This window comes from Micromesistius poutassou (assembly GCF_964030765.1).
Source record: "Micromesistius poutassou genome assembly, contig: SCAFFOLD_5608, whole genome shotgun sequence".
NCBI classification, from domain to species: Eukaryota; Metazoa; Chordata; class Actinopteri; order Gadiformes; family Gadidae; genus Micromesistius; species Micromesistius poutassou.
The window spans coordinates 1-12,096 of NW_028177983.1; the positions used below are offsets into that span (position 1 = coordinate 1).

The window sequence follows — 12,096 nt, forward strand, 5'->3', positions numbered from 1 at the left end:
GAGCACGGGCAGAGGGTGGGCCTCTGTGTTGAAGACCCAGCTGTCCAGAGGCAGAAGGTCATCACTGGAGAAGAGCAGATACAGGTACCTGGAGGAGGGGGAGAGGAGGAGAGGAGGAAAGAGAGAGGAGAGGAGGAGAGGGAGAGGAGAGGAGGGGGGGGGAGAGGAGGAGAGGAGGAAAGAGGAGAGGGAGGAGGAGAGAGAAAAGAGGAGGGAGGCAGGGGGAGAGGGAGAGGAGGAGGAGGAGGGGAGGAGAGGGAGGGGGAGGGGGAGAGGAGAGTGGGGGGAGAGGAGGAGAGGAGGAGAGGAGGAAAGAGAGAGGAGGAGAGGAGGAGAGGGAGAGGAGAGGAGGGGGGGGGAGAGGAGGAGAGGAGGAAAGAGGAGAGGGAGGAGGAGAGAGAAAAGAGGAGGAGATGGAGAGGGAGAAGGAGATAAGAAACGAGATGACGCATGACATAGAGGGGGGAACGCAGGCTTCATTCACGGCTCCCAACACTAACCTATAGCCAGAGTTCTAACTGTTCTACTGTTGTTGAAAGTGGCTCCCCCAGCAGGGGCGCCAGAGAGCAGGGCTATCAGCGGGCCGCCTGAGCTCTAGCGCCCTCTACCTGCCACTGATGATAAGGAGGAACACCAGCACCATGGCACCAGAGGGCAGGTTACAGTTGGAACTGGACTTTAAACTTGACACGTGAAGGTGTGTTAGCCATGATGTCAACGTGTTGCAGGTTCAGAGTTCTTGGCATAGTGATAATATATAGAAATACCCCAGCCACTCTAGATAATATATAGACATTTACGATTAATTAATAGAATGCTAGTTATGTTGATGTAAAGAGTAGATCGTTTTTGATGATGGGTAGTTTTTTCAAGACAAAGTTTATGTTTCAATGGTCCGGATAATTTATGACTTATTAATAGAAGCACATCTATTGTTGTACCTCAATCAAGCTGAAAGCATTCGGCTGTTTAATATTAACGCCTGCCACACCTTGCATCAACAAGTCATTAAACTCACCGCCACGCACACAGCCAATCAAATCCACCGGGACACACAGCCAATCAAATCCACCGGGACACACAGCCAATCAAATCCACCGGGACACAGAGCCAATCAAATCCACCCAGAGCACCAGACACTCACTTCAGGGTCTCGGCCAGGAAGAAGCTCTGCTGCACGTCATCGTAGGTCGGGTTGGAAGAGTAGACGTCCTTCACCCCCGAGAAACCCCCACTCACCCGGCAGTACTTATCTATAGCCTGGACGGACACACGCACGCACACACACACACACACACACACACACACACACACACAACAGCGTTAGGGAGACATACAGTATCTATAGCCTGGACGGACACACGCACGCACGCACGCACACACACACACACTGGGACAGAGTTAGGGTGAGACATACAGTATATATAGCCTGGACACACACACACACACACACACACACACACACACACACACACACACACACACACACACACACACACACACACACACACACACACACACTGGGACAGAGTTAGGGTGAGACATACAGTATCTATAGCCTGGACACACACACACAGACAGAGTTAGGGTGAGACCCCCTGCATCACTATCTATAGCCGGGACACACACACACAGGGTTGCCTCATTTACATATTTTATACACAAATGTATCAATTTATGAATTGACTTATTTTGACTCAAATGGCCTTCCATCCAATATGATGAATAGGAAGCCAGAAGCAGGAGAGAGGGAGCAGGAGAGGGAGAGATGGAGGACATGAATACAACTAGGAGCCAGAGGGGGAGGGGAAGAGAGGAGAGGAGAGGGAGAGGAGAGAGAGAGAAGGAATACAACCAGGAGCCAGAGGAGAGAGAGAGGGAGAGAGAGACACAGAGAGACAGGGATAAAGGCAGGGGATGCTTTAATGGGCTTACAGCAGCATGCTTTAATTAATGTCATTGCTTGTTATATATGAGACGAGGTCCTGAGGAGACACACAAAACACTGGGCAGAACAGAGATTACACTAACAGCCTCAACAACACCATCACTACATGACACACCACTTCCACAGAGTAGGGGACTACAATGTTCCAAAGAGCCCAGCAGCACCAGACGTCTTTACAACAGAGATAAATATGATGAAACAGACATGGTTGATGATGGCCAGGTTCAGAAGGACTACCGGACCAGACCTCCCAGGGTTTAGTTTCAGAGAAAACCTTCAGAAGGCCTCACGTGTTCAGCTCATTTATAGCTCACCAACATAGAGGGTTAGTGTAGTCACTCAAATATTCAGGGGAAGGCTAAATATGGAGCGTCAAGGGTCCGTGATGACGAAGGCAACATCATCATCATCATCATCATCCAGGCTCTAGTCTAGGACGGGCTGGCTGTGCCCCCCAGAGCCCCCGGTGACGTCCCCCTGGACGGCTACCAGGGAGACTAGCAGGGGGTCCAGGGACAGGGGGCTGTGGAGGGGAGTAGAGTGGAGGTACGCTTTGTAAACGGCTCCATGAAGCCCAGACGGCGGTCTCAGAAGAGGGGTTCCTCATGGAGCAGATGGGAGGAATCCAAAAGGGGGGAGGGGAGTGGTGGTTTGAGCGGGAGGGAGGAGGCTTTCCCCCCTGTTGCTATGGTTACGCTCAGCCCGAGGTGATGAGCGCCCCAGCTGGTCCTAGTGTATTTACTAACATGTTATGAATTCATGGAGAGGATGATGTGATTTAGCTTCTAGAAGGCTTGTGGAAGAAAGGAGATCAGCTGTCACAGAGCGCAGCGTGATTACGATGACGTCTTCATCATCGCTTCCTGCTTACCTGCTCTCCTCTCTTTCTCCTCTAGGTCTCTACTCCCTCCTCTCTAGGTCTCTACTCTCTAGGTCTCTCCTCTCTCCTCTCTAGGTCTCTACTCCCTCCTCTCTAGGTCTCTCCTCTCTTTCTCCTCTAGGTCTCTACTCTCTCCTCTAGGTCTCTCCTCTCTCCTCTCTAGGTCGCTCATCTCTCCTCTCTCCTCTCTAGGTCTCTCCTCTCTCCTCTCTAGGTCTCTACTCCCTCCTCTCTAGGTCTCTCCTCTCTCCTCTCTAGGTCTCTCGTCTCTCCTCTCTAGGTCTCTCTTCTCTCCTCTCTAGGTCTCTCCTCTCTTTCTCCTATCTCCTTGCTCTCTGTTTTGGCTCTTATTTGGCTCTCGTAGCTTCAGTCCAAAGTCTCTAGGTCGTTGTTTGTGTATGTTGTCCGTCTCTCCCGTCTGGCCCGGTTGTTCAGTCAACATTTGCTAAACAAGAAGCTCAGCCCGGGGCGCATTATTTAGTGAGCTCACCTGCGCAGCCTCCCAGCCCCACTGGCGGTACTTGGGGTCGTGGGTGAAGCGCCACATGTACCAGTAGGTCTCGATGACCTCTGGACGCAGGATGTAGTACTTCTCATTCTGTCGCACGGCGACCGCCTCCAGGCCACTGTCAAACTTAAAGGCCTCTGGTCCCAGCTTCAGCACTGGAGAGGGAGAGAGGGAGAGGGAGAGGGAGAGAGAGAGAGAGAGAGAGAGAGAGAGAGAGAGAGAGAGAGAGAGAGAGAGAAAGAGAGAGAGAGAGAGAGAGAGAATAAGGAGAGAGAGAGAGAGAGAATAAGGAGAGAGAGAGAGAGAGAGAGAGAGAGAGAGAGAATAAGGAGAGAGAGAGAGAGAGAATAAGGAGAGAGAGAGAATAAGAGAGAGAATAAGGAGAGAGAGAGAGAGAATAAGGAGAGGGAGAGAGAGAGAGAGAATAAGAAGAGGGAGAGAGAGAGAATAAAGAGAGGGAGAGAGACAGAATAAGGAGAGGGAGAGAGAGAATAAGGAGAGAGATAGAGAATAAGGAGAGGGAGAGAGAGAGAATAAGGAGAGAGAGAGAATAAGAGAGAATAAGGAGAGAGAGAGAGAGAATAAGGAGAGGGAGAGAGAGAGAGAGAATAAGAAGAGGGAGAGAGAGAGAATAAAGAGAGGGAGAGAGACAGAATAAGGAGAGGGAGAGAGAGAATAAGGAGAGAGATAGAGAATAAGGAGAGGGAGAGAGAGAGAATAAGGAGAGGGAGAGAGAATAAGGAGAGAGAGAATTAGGAGGGAGAGAGAGAATCAGTAGAAGGAGAGAGAGAGTAAGGAGAGGGAGAGAGACATGGAGAGAGATTGAGACAAAAGAAGGGCGATTTAGAGGGGATTTTTTGAGGTGGGATGCAGAGAGCAGGGGATATTGGTGTGTTCCGTTCAATATGTCTATAGGCCTGTGTATAGTAAATCCGTGGGTTGTGTGTGCCTGTGGTTGTGTTTGAATAAAAAGCCTTTTGCTTTATGGATTTTCCATGGCCTTGGCAGCTTTTCAGATTTCCTGTTTGTTCCGTATTCTGAGCCAATAAGGTTTGTTTTTGCCAATGATGAAGGCTGACAGTAGGGCCAGATCGAACAGACCTGCCCTCATAGGATAACACACAGGGGTCAGAGTGGACAGACTGCTCTCCTCTTGGAAACAGCTAATGGCTAGGTTAGTGTTTGCGTGTGTGTGTTAGTATGTGTACGTGTGTATGTACGTGTGTGCACGTCTGTTCATGTTTTTACACCTGTGTACACCTGTGTACACGTGTATGTACGTGTGTGTGTGTGTGTGTGTGTGTGTGTTCGTACACGTGTGTACGTGTGTGTGTGTGTGTACGTGTGTGTACCCGTGCGGTCGTAGGACTCGTGGCAGGTGTGTGCGATCTCGGCCCCGAGCTGCAGGTAGTGGCCGGCCTTGTCGTCGGGGGAGCCGTCGGCGCCCAGCGCGAACATGCCGCCGGCGAAGCAGGTCAGGTGACCCATCTTCCTCTCCAGGTGGCCGTTCTTCCACTCCCCGATGAAGGTCAGCCCGCCGTTGGACTTGCGGATCAGGTGGCGCTCGATGGCCTGGAGGGGAAGGGGGGGGGGAGGTCCGCTGCCTTAGGAGCCATGTGGGGTCAATGTGTACGTACATATACATGTGCATACATGTATATATAAATGCATGTACATATACAGGTGTACATACATATATATATATGTACGTACGTGTACATGTACGTACATATACACTACCGTTCAAAAGTTTGGGGTCCCCCAGACAATTTACTGTTTTCCATGAAAACCCCATGAAAAAGCCTTTTAACACGGATAGCTAAACAATATACCTTTAGAACACAGGGGTGATGGTTGCTGGAAATAGGTATTCCATTCAAAATCAGCCGTTTCCAGCTAGATTAGTCATTTACCACATTAACAATGTCAAGGCCGTATTTCTGAATAATCTAATGCTATCGTCATTGGACATAAAAGTGCTTCAAAATGAGCTAATGTTCTCTCGCCAGGCCGTGAGCGAAGAAGTTCATTGCGGATGAACTTGTTTTGAACGCAATGCGGTTTCAGGGGGAGTTTGAGGGGTCTCCATGGAGACGTGAAATCAGAATTCCAATTGCAGCATGAAAATAATAAGTTAGTACTGGACAGTTGTTAACATAAGTATGATGCCTGGTTAAGGGGTAAGTGCATTACATTACAGTAGTGCATGGTTTGTGTGCGAGCACATAATAATGGTTGTGGCGGTACACAGTAGGCTTGGCGGTATATATTTTTCATACCTTCCCTTCAGTTCACTGAGGTATACGGTATATGTTTTTGTGTGAATTAATAAGAAAATCAAAGCTGAGCTGCTAGAAGTAGAAGTCATTGCAGCATCTAGGACATCTCGCCTTCAGTGAGGTTTTTCTAAGAGGCAATTTGCCTACTTCGTTTTGCTCGGTTGAAATACTTATGGCCCATAGAATAATGAATAGATGGGACAAAAGTGCTCTTCATGCATCGATTCAGTCCAAATCTTAATGAGTACTTAGAATGTACGCACGATGGAATGTGGAATGTAAGTTTAACCTGTATTATATACTTAAGCAATAGATCACGACAGGCTGTGGTATACGGTCATTATACCACAGTTAAGTATGGCGAAATGAAAGTCATAGACACCCTCAATTTTGAAAAAGCAAGAAAGCATTTTTTTTTAACGAATACAAAAAAGTAGTCCCTCCTGGCTGCCTGCAAAGTGTACGGCGGTTGCTATGCAACACACTGTAGCGTCCTTCAGAGAGAAGGCTAGAGACGGTAGCTCGGTTTGCCGGCAATTTAGCCTACTATCGAGTTCACTCACCGTGTGCCTATTGCTTTACAACATTTCCACCCTCTCCATCAATCAACATGTTTTTAGTCTTCAGTGAACTATGCTATCGCTTTTATATATAAATAAACAACAGTTAGAGTTAGGCGCGGAGTGATACTGAACTCTGTAAACTGAACAGGCATCATAGCTGTGTGTATACGCTCAATATACAACAGTTGGGAACCAATCAGATTGCTTGATTTAAGCCACCTGTTTTATAAAGTCTGTTAAGTCAGTTTAACCTCTATTATATACAGTCTATGTTTAACCTGTATTATACAGTAAATACCTCTCTAAAGGGTAAAGTCTGGGTTATGTTGGACGTGTACCTCGATGGCGTCGTCGTAGGTCTTGCGGGCCTCAGTGTCGGTTTTGTCGGACATGAGCCAGGCCTTCAACAGGTACTCATAGAAACTGTCTCCAAGACCCCCCACCGATGTGTGATCTGGAGAGAGAGAGAGAGAGAGAGAGAGAGAGAGAGAGAGAGAGAGAGAGAGACGGGTAGGGAAGTAACAGAAAGATCTAACAGTCAAATTAACATTTCAGCCTGAGACTGAGCCCAGAAGAGGCCAGGTGTGCACATTGAAGAGCAAAATAATCCATGTACCACGTATTGTAGTGGACCCCTCAGTGGCAGCAAACTCACTTATCAGCTTAGGAAAAATGACTCCGTAAAATATGTCAAAATGTTTCAAGAAAAAACTGATGGAAAAGATTAAATATTCTTTACAAGAAAAACGAAAAGTTCTGCTGAGACCAAGAGACCGCTTGAGTCATTAATTATGCATTATACTAGATTGAGCTCAACTATCAAGGAGCCATCTTGGATCTCCACTAAGGACCAATCTTGGATCCCCACTAAGAAGCCTCTTTGATCTTCACTCAGGACCGATCTTGGATCTCAACTCAGGACCGATCTTGGATATCAACTCAGGACCAATCTTGGATCTTCACTCAGGACCAATCTTGGATCAGCATTAAGGACCCATCTTGGATCTTCACTAAGGAGCCATCTTGGATCTTAATTGAGCAACTATCTTTGGTCTTCACAACGGAGACACTGTTGTTCACCACTGAAGTTCAAACTTCATTTGTCAAGAATTGTGGTGGATTCCAACTTTTATAATGTTGCAATATCTCACATGAGGAGACGTGAAACTGTAGGACGAGAGTGGGTTGGGAGACTCCGACCTTGCTCGTAGTCTAGAGATAAATGATCCTTCTCAGCTGACAAAGATAACGAGGGACAGAGAGAGCGAGAGACGGGAGCGATGAAAAGATGGAGGGAGTCAAAGGGCAAAGATGATGTATACGCATGCTATAGAGAGAGCGAGGGCGAGATTATGTACACTACAACCTTCATGATAAGAGCAGAAAACTTATTTTTCCGTAAATGCTCTTTAAAGTATAACTTTTTTAGGTTTGTAAATATAATAAGTTGAGAATGTGCTTTAACAACCAATTCCCATCTCCATGGTCTCACTGTTTATAGTGCTGCTAATGATGTGTTTGTATGATTCTATGGATAATGTCGCTAAAGTGAGATTCCATTAATAGGGTTTATTGATCAAGAGATTATGCCTCGAGGAAAATGTAATTTATTCAATATTAATAATATATTATTATTCATTGGATTATGAACCATTCAATCCAATTACACAGTGTGCCCAGTGATCCAATGCAACCTCAGCCATCCTAGCTGGGAGGCAAAAATAAATGTTCAAATGCAGATAGTCTCTTTTAAATGTTTTACAAGCAGGGCCATGTATGAGGCATTACAAAAAAAGAGTGATCTAGAGATACAGAGAGTGAGAGGGAGTTACTGAGACCACGTAAAGGGAGGTCACCGTGAACCAGACCAGGGCTGGCTAATCTTCATCATGCTAATGTTACTTTCCACTGAGTCAGAGTGACGCAGACTGTCCTTAGACAGACAACACACACACACACACACACACACACACACACACACACACACACACACACACACACACACACACACACACACACACACACACACACACACACACACACACACACACACACACACGTATTCTCTCTCCTCCTTTCTCTCTCACCCTGTCCCTCCCCCTATGTCCCTCTCTAAGCATCTGTAAGTGTTAATTAGGCAGCAGTTATCTCTTACTGATTAACACAGGGGCCTAGAGGACAAGGTGGTGCAGAGAACATCCCATAATTACTGTGGTCTTCATTAAAGCATGCCAAAATATCCGGCCACGCACACACACACACCCACCCACACCCAAACACAATATGCATGATATTAAACAGATTTGAAATACTATGAGGTATCATAGTATCAACTCAGTGTTTCACGTATGCACCCAGGCACACGCACATAGAGACTGGTACATGACAAAGTGAAGAACAAACAGGCAGAGATACAAAATCCATCACCAGCTGTCGGGATGACTCCACACCTAACGATCCATCTGTTAATGTAGTCTGCATGCATCCATCATTCTGTCCTGCTCTCGCTCTCCTTCACCCTGCAGTCGACCCACTGTCTGCCTGCTAAGATAACTAGCTAGCCAGCCAGCCAGCCAGCCAGCCAGCCAGCCAACCAGCCAACCAGCTAGCCAGCCAACCAGCCAACCAGCTAGCCAGCAAACAAGTAAACCAGCTAGTCGGCCAAACAAAACCAGCCCATCTTTCAACCCTTTTTAACTAACGGACAGACAGACGTGCAGGCAGACAGAATAGACATGCAGAGAGATACTAGACATAGAGAGGTATAGAAGAGACATACAGAAAGATAAGAGACATGCAGAGATACTAGACATAGAGAGGTATAGAAGAGACATACAGAAAGATAAGAGACATGCAGAGAGATACAATAGACATAGAGAGGTATAGAAGAGACATACAGATAGATAAGAGACATGCAGGGAGATACAATAGACATAGAGAGGTATAGAAGAGACATACAGATAGATAAGAGACATGCAGAGAGATACAATAGACATAGAGAGGTATAGAAGAGACATACAGAAAGATAAGAGACATGCAGGGAGATACACAGTAGACATACAGAGAGATAGAAGAGACATAAAGATACATAATAGACCGATAAATAAAAGAGAGAAGAGACCCAGGGGGGTACTCACGCTGTCCCCAGCGCCCGGTGCGTGGGTTCAGGTAGTTGGGGTACAGTCCGTTAGGACGGTCCATCTTGGCCAGCAGCTTCCTGATGTGCATCACCTAGGAGGGAGCAGGAGTGTGTTCAGAGCGCAGATCTTCAACAGCCCTTCAACAGCCCTTCACGCCTTCCTACCTTCTGGTATAGACGGGAACAACACACAGACCTTCATCGTGTGTTAAGGCCTGATTATGGTCCCGCGTCGAACGCAACGCAAGGACCACGCAGACGCCTCGACGCACCGGCGTGAACCTGTTTTGGTTCTGCGTCGGGTTTTAGTGAGCGGACCAATCACAGCCCTTGCTGCTGCGTTGCCTCGACGCAAGGTTACAATTTTTGGGAGGCGCACGTCAGGCCCTCGCGGTGGACGCAAGGAGGGTCCGCAAGGACGTAATGGGTCCGTAAACGCCCTTGCGTTGCGTCGACGTGGAACCATAATCAGCCCTTCAGGCCTTCCTACCTTCTGGTAGTAGACGGGGTTCTCTTACCTTCTGGTAGTAGACGGGGTTCTCTTACCTTCTGGTAGTAGACGGGGTTCCCGGTCAGGTAGGTGAGGTGGACGAACTCCATGTGCAGCGTCCCAAACTCGGCCAGGATACTGCTGCCTGCAGACGCCCAGCCCCAGTTACGACCCACCCCACTGAGGGAGGGAGGGAGGGAGGGAGGGAGGGAGGGACAGGTTGAGAGTTTTAGACACATGGCACATTCTGAGACCCAAGAGTTGTGATCAAAGAATCCAATGTAAACTCAAGTTGTTTGGACTCCTGACTTGTATTTCAACATATACACGTATAACTAATAATCCACACACATTAACCATGCGGACCTTGACAGAATACAGTGTGTCACTGACTTTTAAAGTCCAGTGCATCTTCACAGCAAGAAGTAAAACAAAGGGCACGTCAGGCCCTATTCCATCAGCTGATGGTTTGTTTCTGTGTCGATGTTCACTGACCACGTGACCACGGCCTTAAGAGCAGCAGAGGTTACCACTGTGCTGCGTTAGGGAGAAACAACAAGCCTGAACCCTGAACCTGCCACACAAAGCGCGATAGTTGTTGCATGAGATCTCGGGGATTGTCGACCCCATGGCAAACAGTGGAACATTTGGAAACATTATGCAGATACTGCCTCTACTTCTGCCCATTGTCTCGTTTGCTTACAGACAGTTGGATGCATCAAAATGAATGGAATTACTACAGAACTAACGATTCACAACACACACACACACACACACCCACGCTCCCACCCAACTGGAAGGAGTCGGCCTGTGGTTTAATGAAGTCATTTGGTTTCATTTCATTGTTCTATTCAATGAATAAATAAATACAGAGCACAGACAGCCCTGGTGAACATCAGTATTGAGAGAAAGCCCTCGAGGAAAACACACATATGCATGTACACACACACTAAGAATAAGGATTGGGAACTTAAAGAAGACCATAAGGCCTAATGAAGAGGGACAGAACACATTACATTTTTATAATACATAAAATATTAGGTTTTACCTTTTTTTTATATTAAACTTCCTTCACACATCCATGGTCATTTTGAGTGAACTCAATACTTTTTTTTTACCAATTTTTAACAACGCTCTTGTTCATTTTCCATACCAATAAAGCTCCGAATTGAAATTAATTCATTAAGAGAGTGGGTGTGTCTCTGTATGAGGTGCATCATGGGTGATGTAGGCGCCTGCTAATCACCTCTTGAGGTTTACCATGGCCCATGGGATTCCTGTGGGAGTGTTGAAGGCTGGCAGCAGCTTCTCTGCAAGCTGCACGGCCTTCAGCTTAAACACCTGGAGAGCGAGAGGGAGAGGGAGAGAGGGAGTGAGAGCAAGATAGAGAGCGAGAGGAATATGAAAAGGGACAGAGAGAGAACATTTGTAAATACAGGTTGAGGGTCAATCATCCCAAATGGTATCTGAGCTCGCTACCAGCAGCAGGTGCCACGAGCGATGTTGCCACCCTTACTTCCTAGTTCGCCTACATACTACCGTCAGTGTGGGTATGGAATCGACAGTACAAAATGCAGAATTAGAGTGCGAGAAAGCACACTGTCAAGCACAAACGGATAAGACAGGATTAATATATCCAGAGGCCGACAGAGATGGATAAAGAAAACGAAGACAGAAGACAGCCTGACGTCTGTAGGGTCATAGCCTGGACTGCCTGGGGACCCTCCATCTGTCATTCAGATGATGTCATTCAGACCAGATGTAAAGCTGACAGATGCTCTCATCAGTAGGACTTTCAGAACCTCCCATCAACTGGTCACGCTACTGTTGCACTGCTCAACGTTGCACCGTACAGGAAAGTACAGAAATACGATTACATACAGTAGGTCTGGTCTTTGTAAGTGGCTTTATCATAGTGTTGTTACGTAATGCAGACGATAAATAAGAAAATAAACATGAACACGAATAGTGAACTCTGTGGCAGCATCGTCTGAGCATTCACTCCCTGATTGTTGATGAGAGAAAGAAGAGGGAGAGAGGGGTAGAGACACAGGAAGAAAGAGGGAGGGAGAGAGACGGAGAGGGAGAGAGACACACAGAGAGGGAGAGAGGGAGAGAGTGGGAGAGAGACATACAGAGAGGGAAAGAGCCAGAGGGGGAGAGAGACACAGAGAGAGGGAGAGAGACACTAAATACACTACCAACATGCTTTAAGGAACTCAAGATCAGCTGATGATTCATGCTAAACCGTCATTGCATGAAACCATGTCAACAGTCCAACAGGAACCC

The 12,096-nt window shown here is 47.2% G+C and overlaps 1 protein-coding gene across 1 annotated transcript; it reads right to left on the reverse strand.

Annotated features, from left to right (window-relative positions):
- Positions 1–6: 6 nt before the first annotated feature.
- LOC311374888 (mannosyl-oligosaccharide 1,2-alpha-mannosidase IB) lies at positions 7–11,148 on the reverse strand (the record flags this gene model as incomplete). Its single annotated transcript, XM_084490636.1, has 8 exons — positions 7–88; positions 1,145–1,260; positions 3,319–3,491; positions 4,689–4,908; positions 6,517–6,632; positions 9,316–9,409; positions 9,864–9,987; positions 11,054–11,148. Coding segments are annotated over 8 exons (1,020 nt in total), but the record flags the coding sequence as incomplete, so codon positions are not given.
- Between the last annotated feature and the right edge of the window lie 948 nt (positions 11,149–12,096).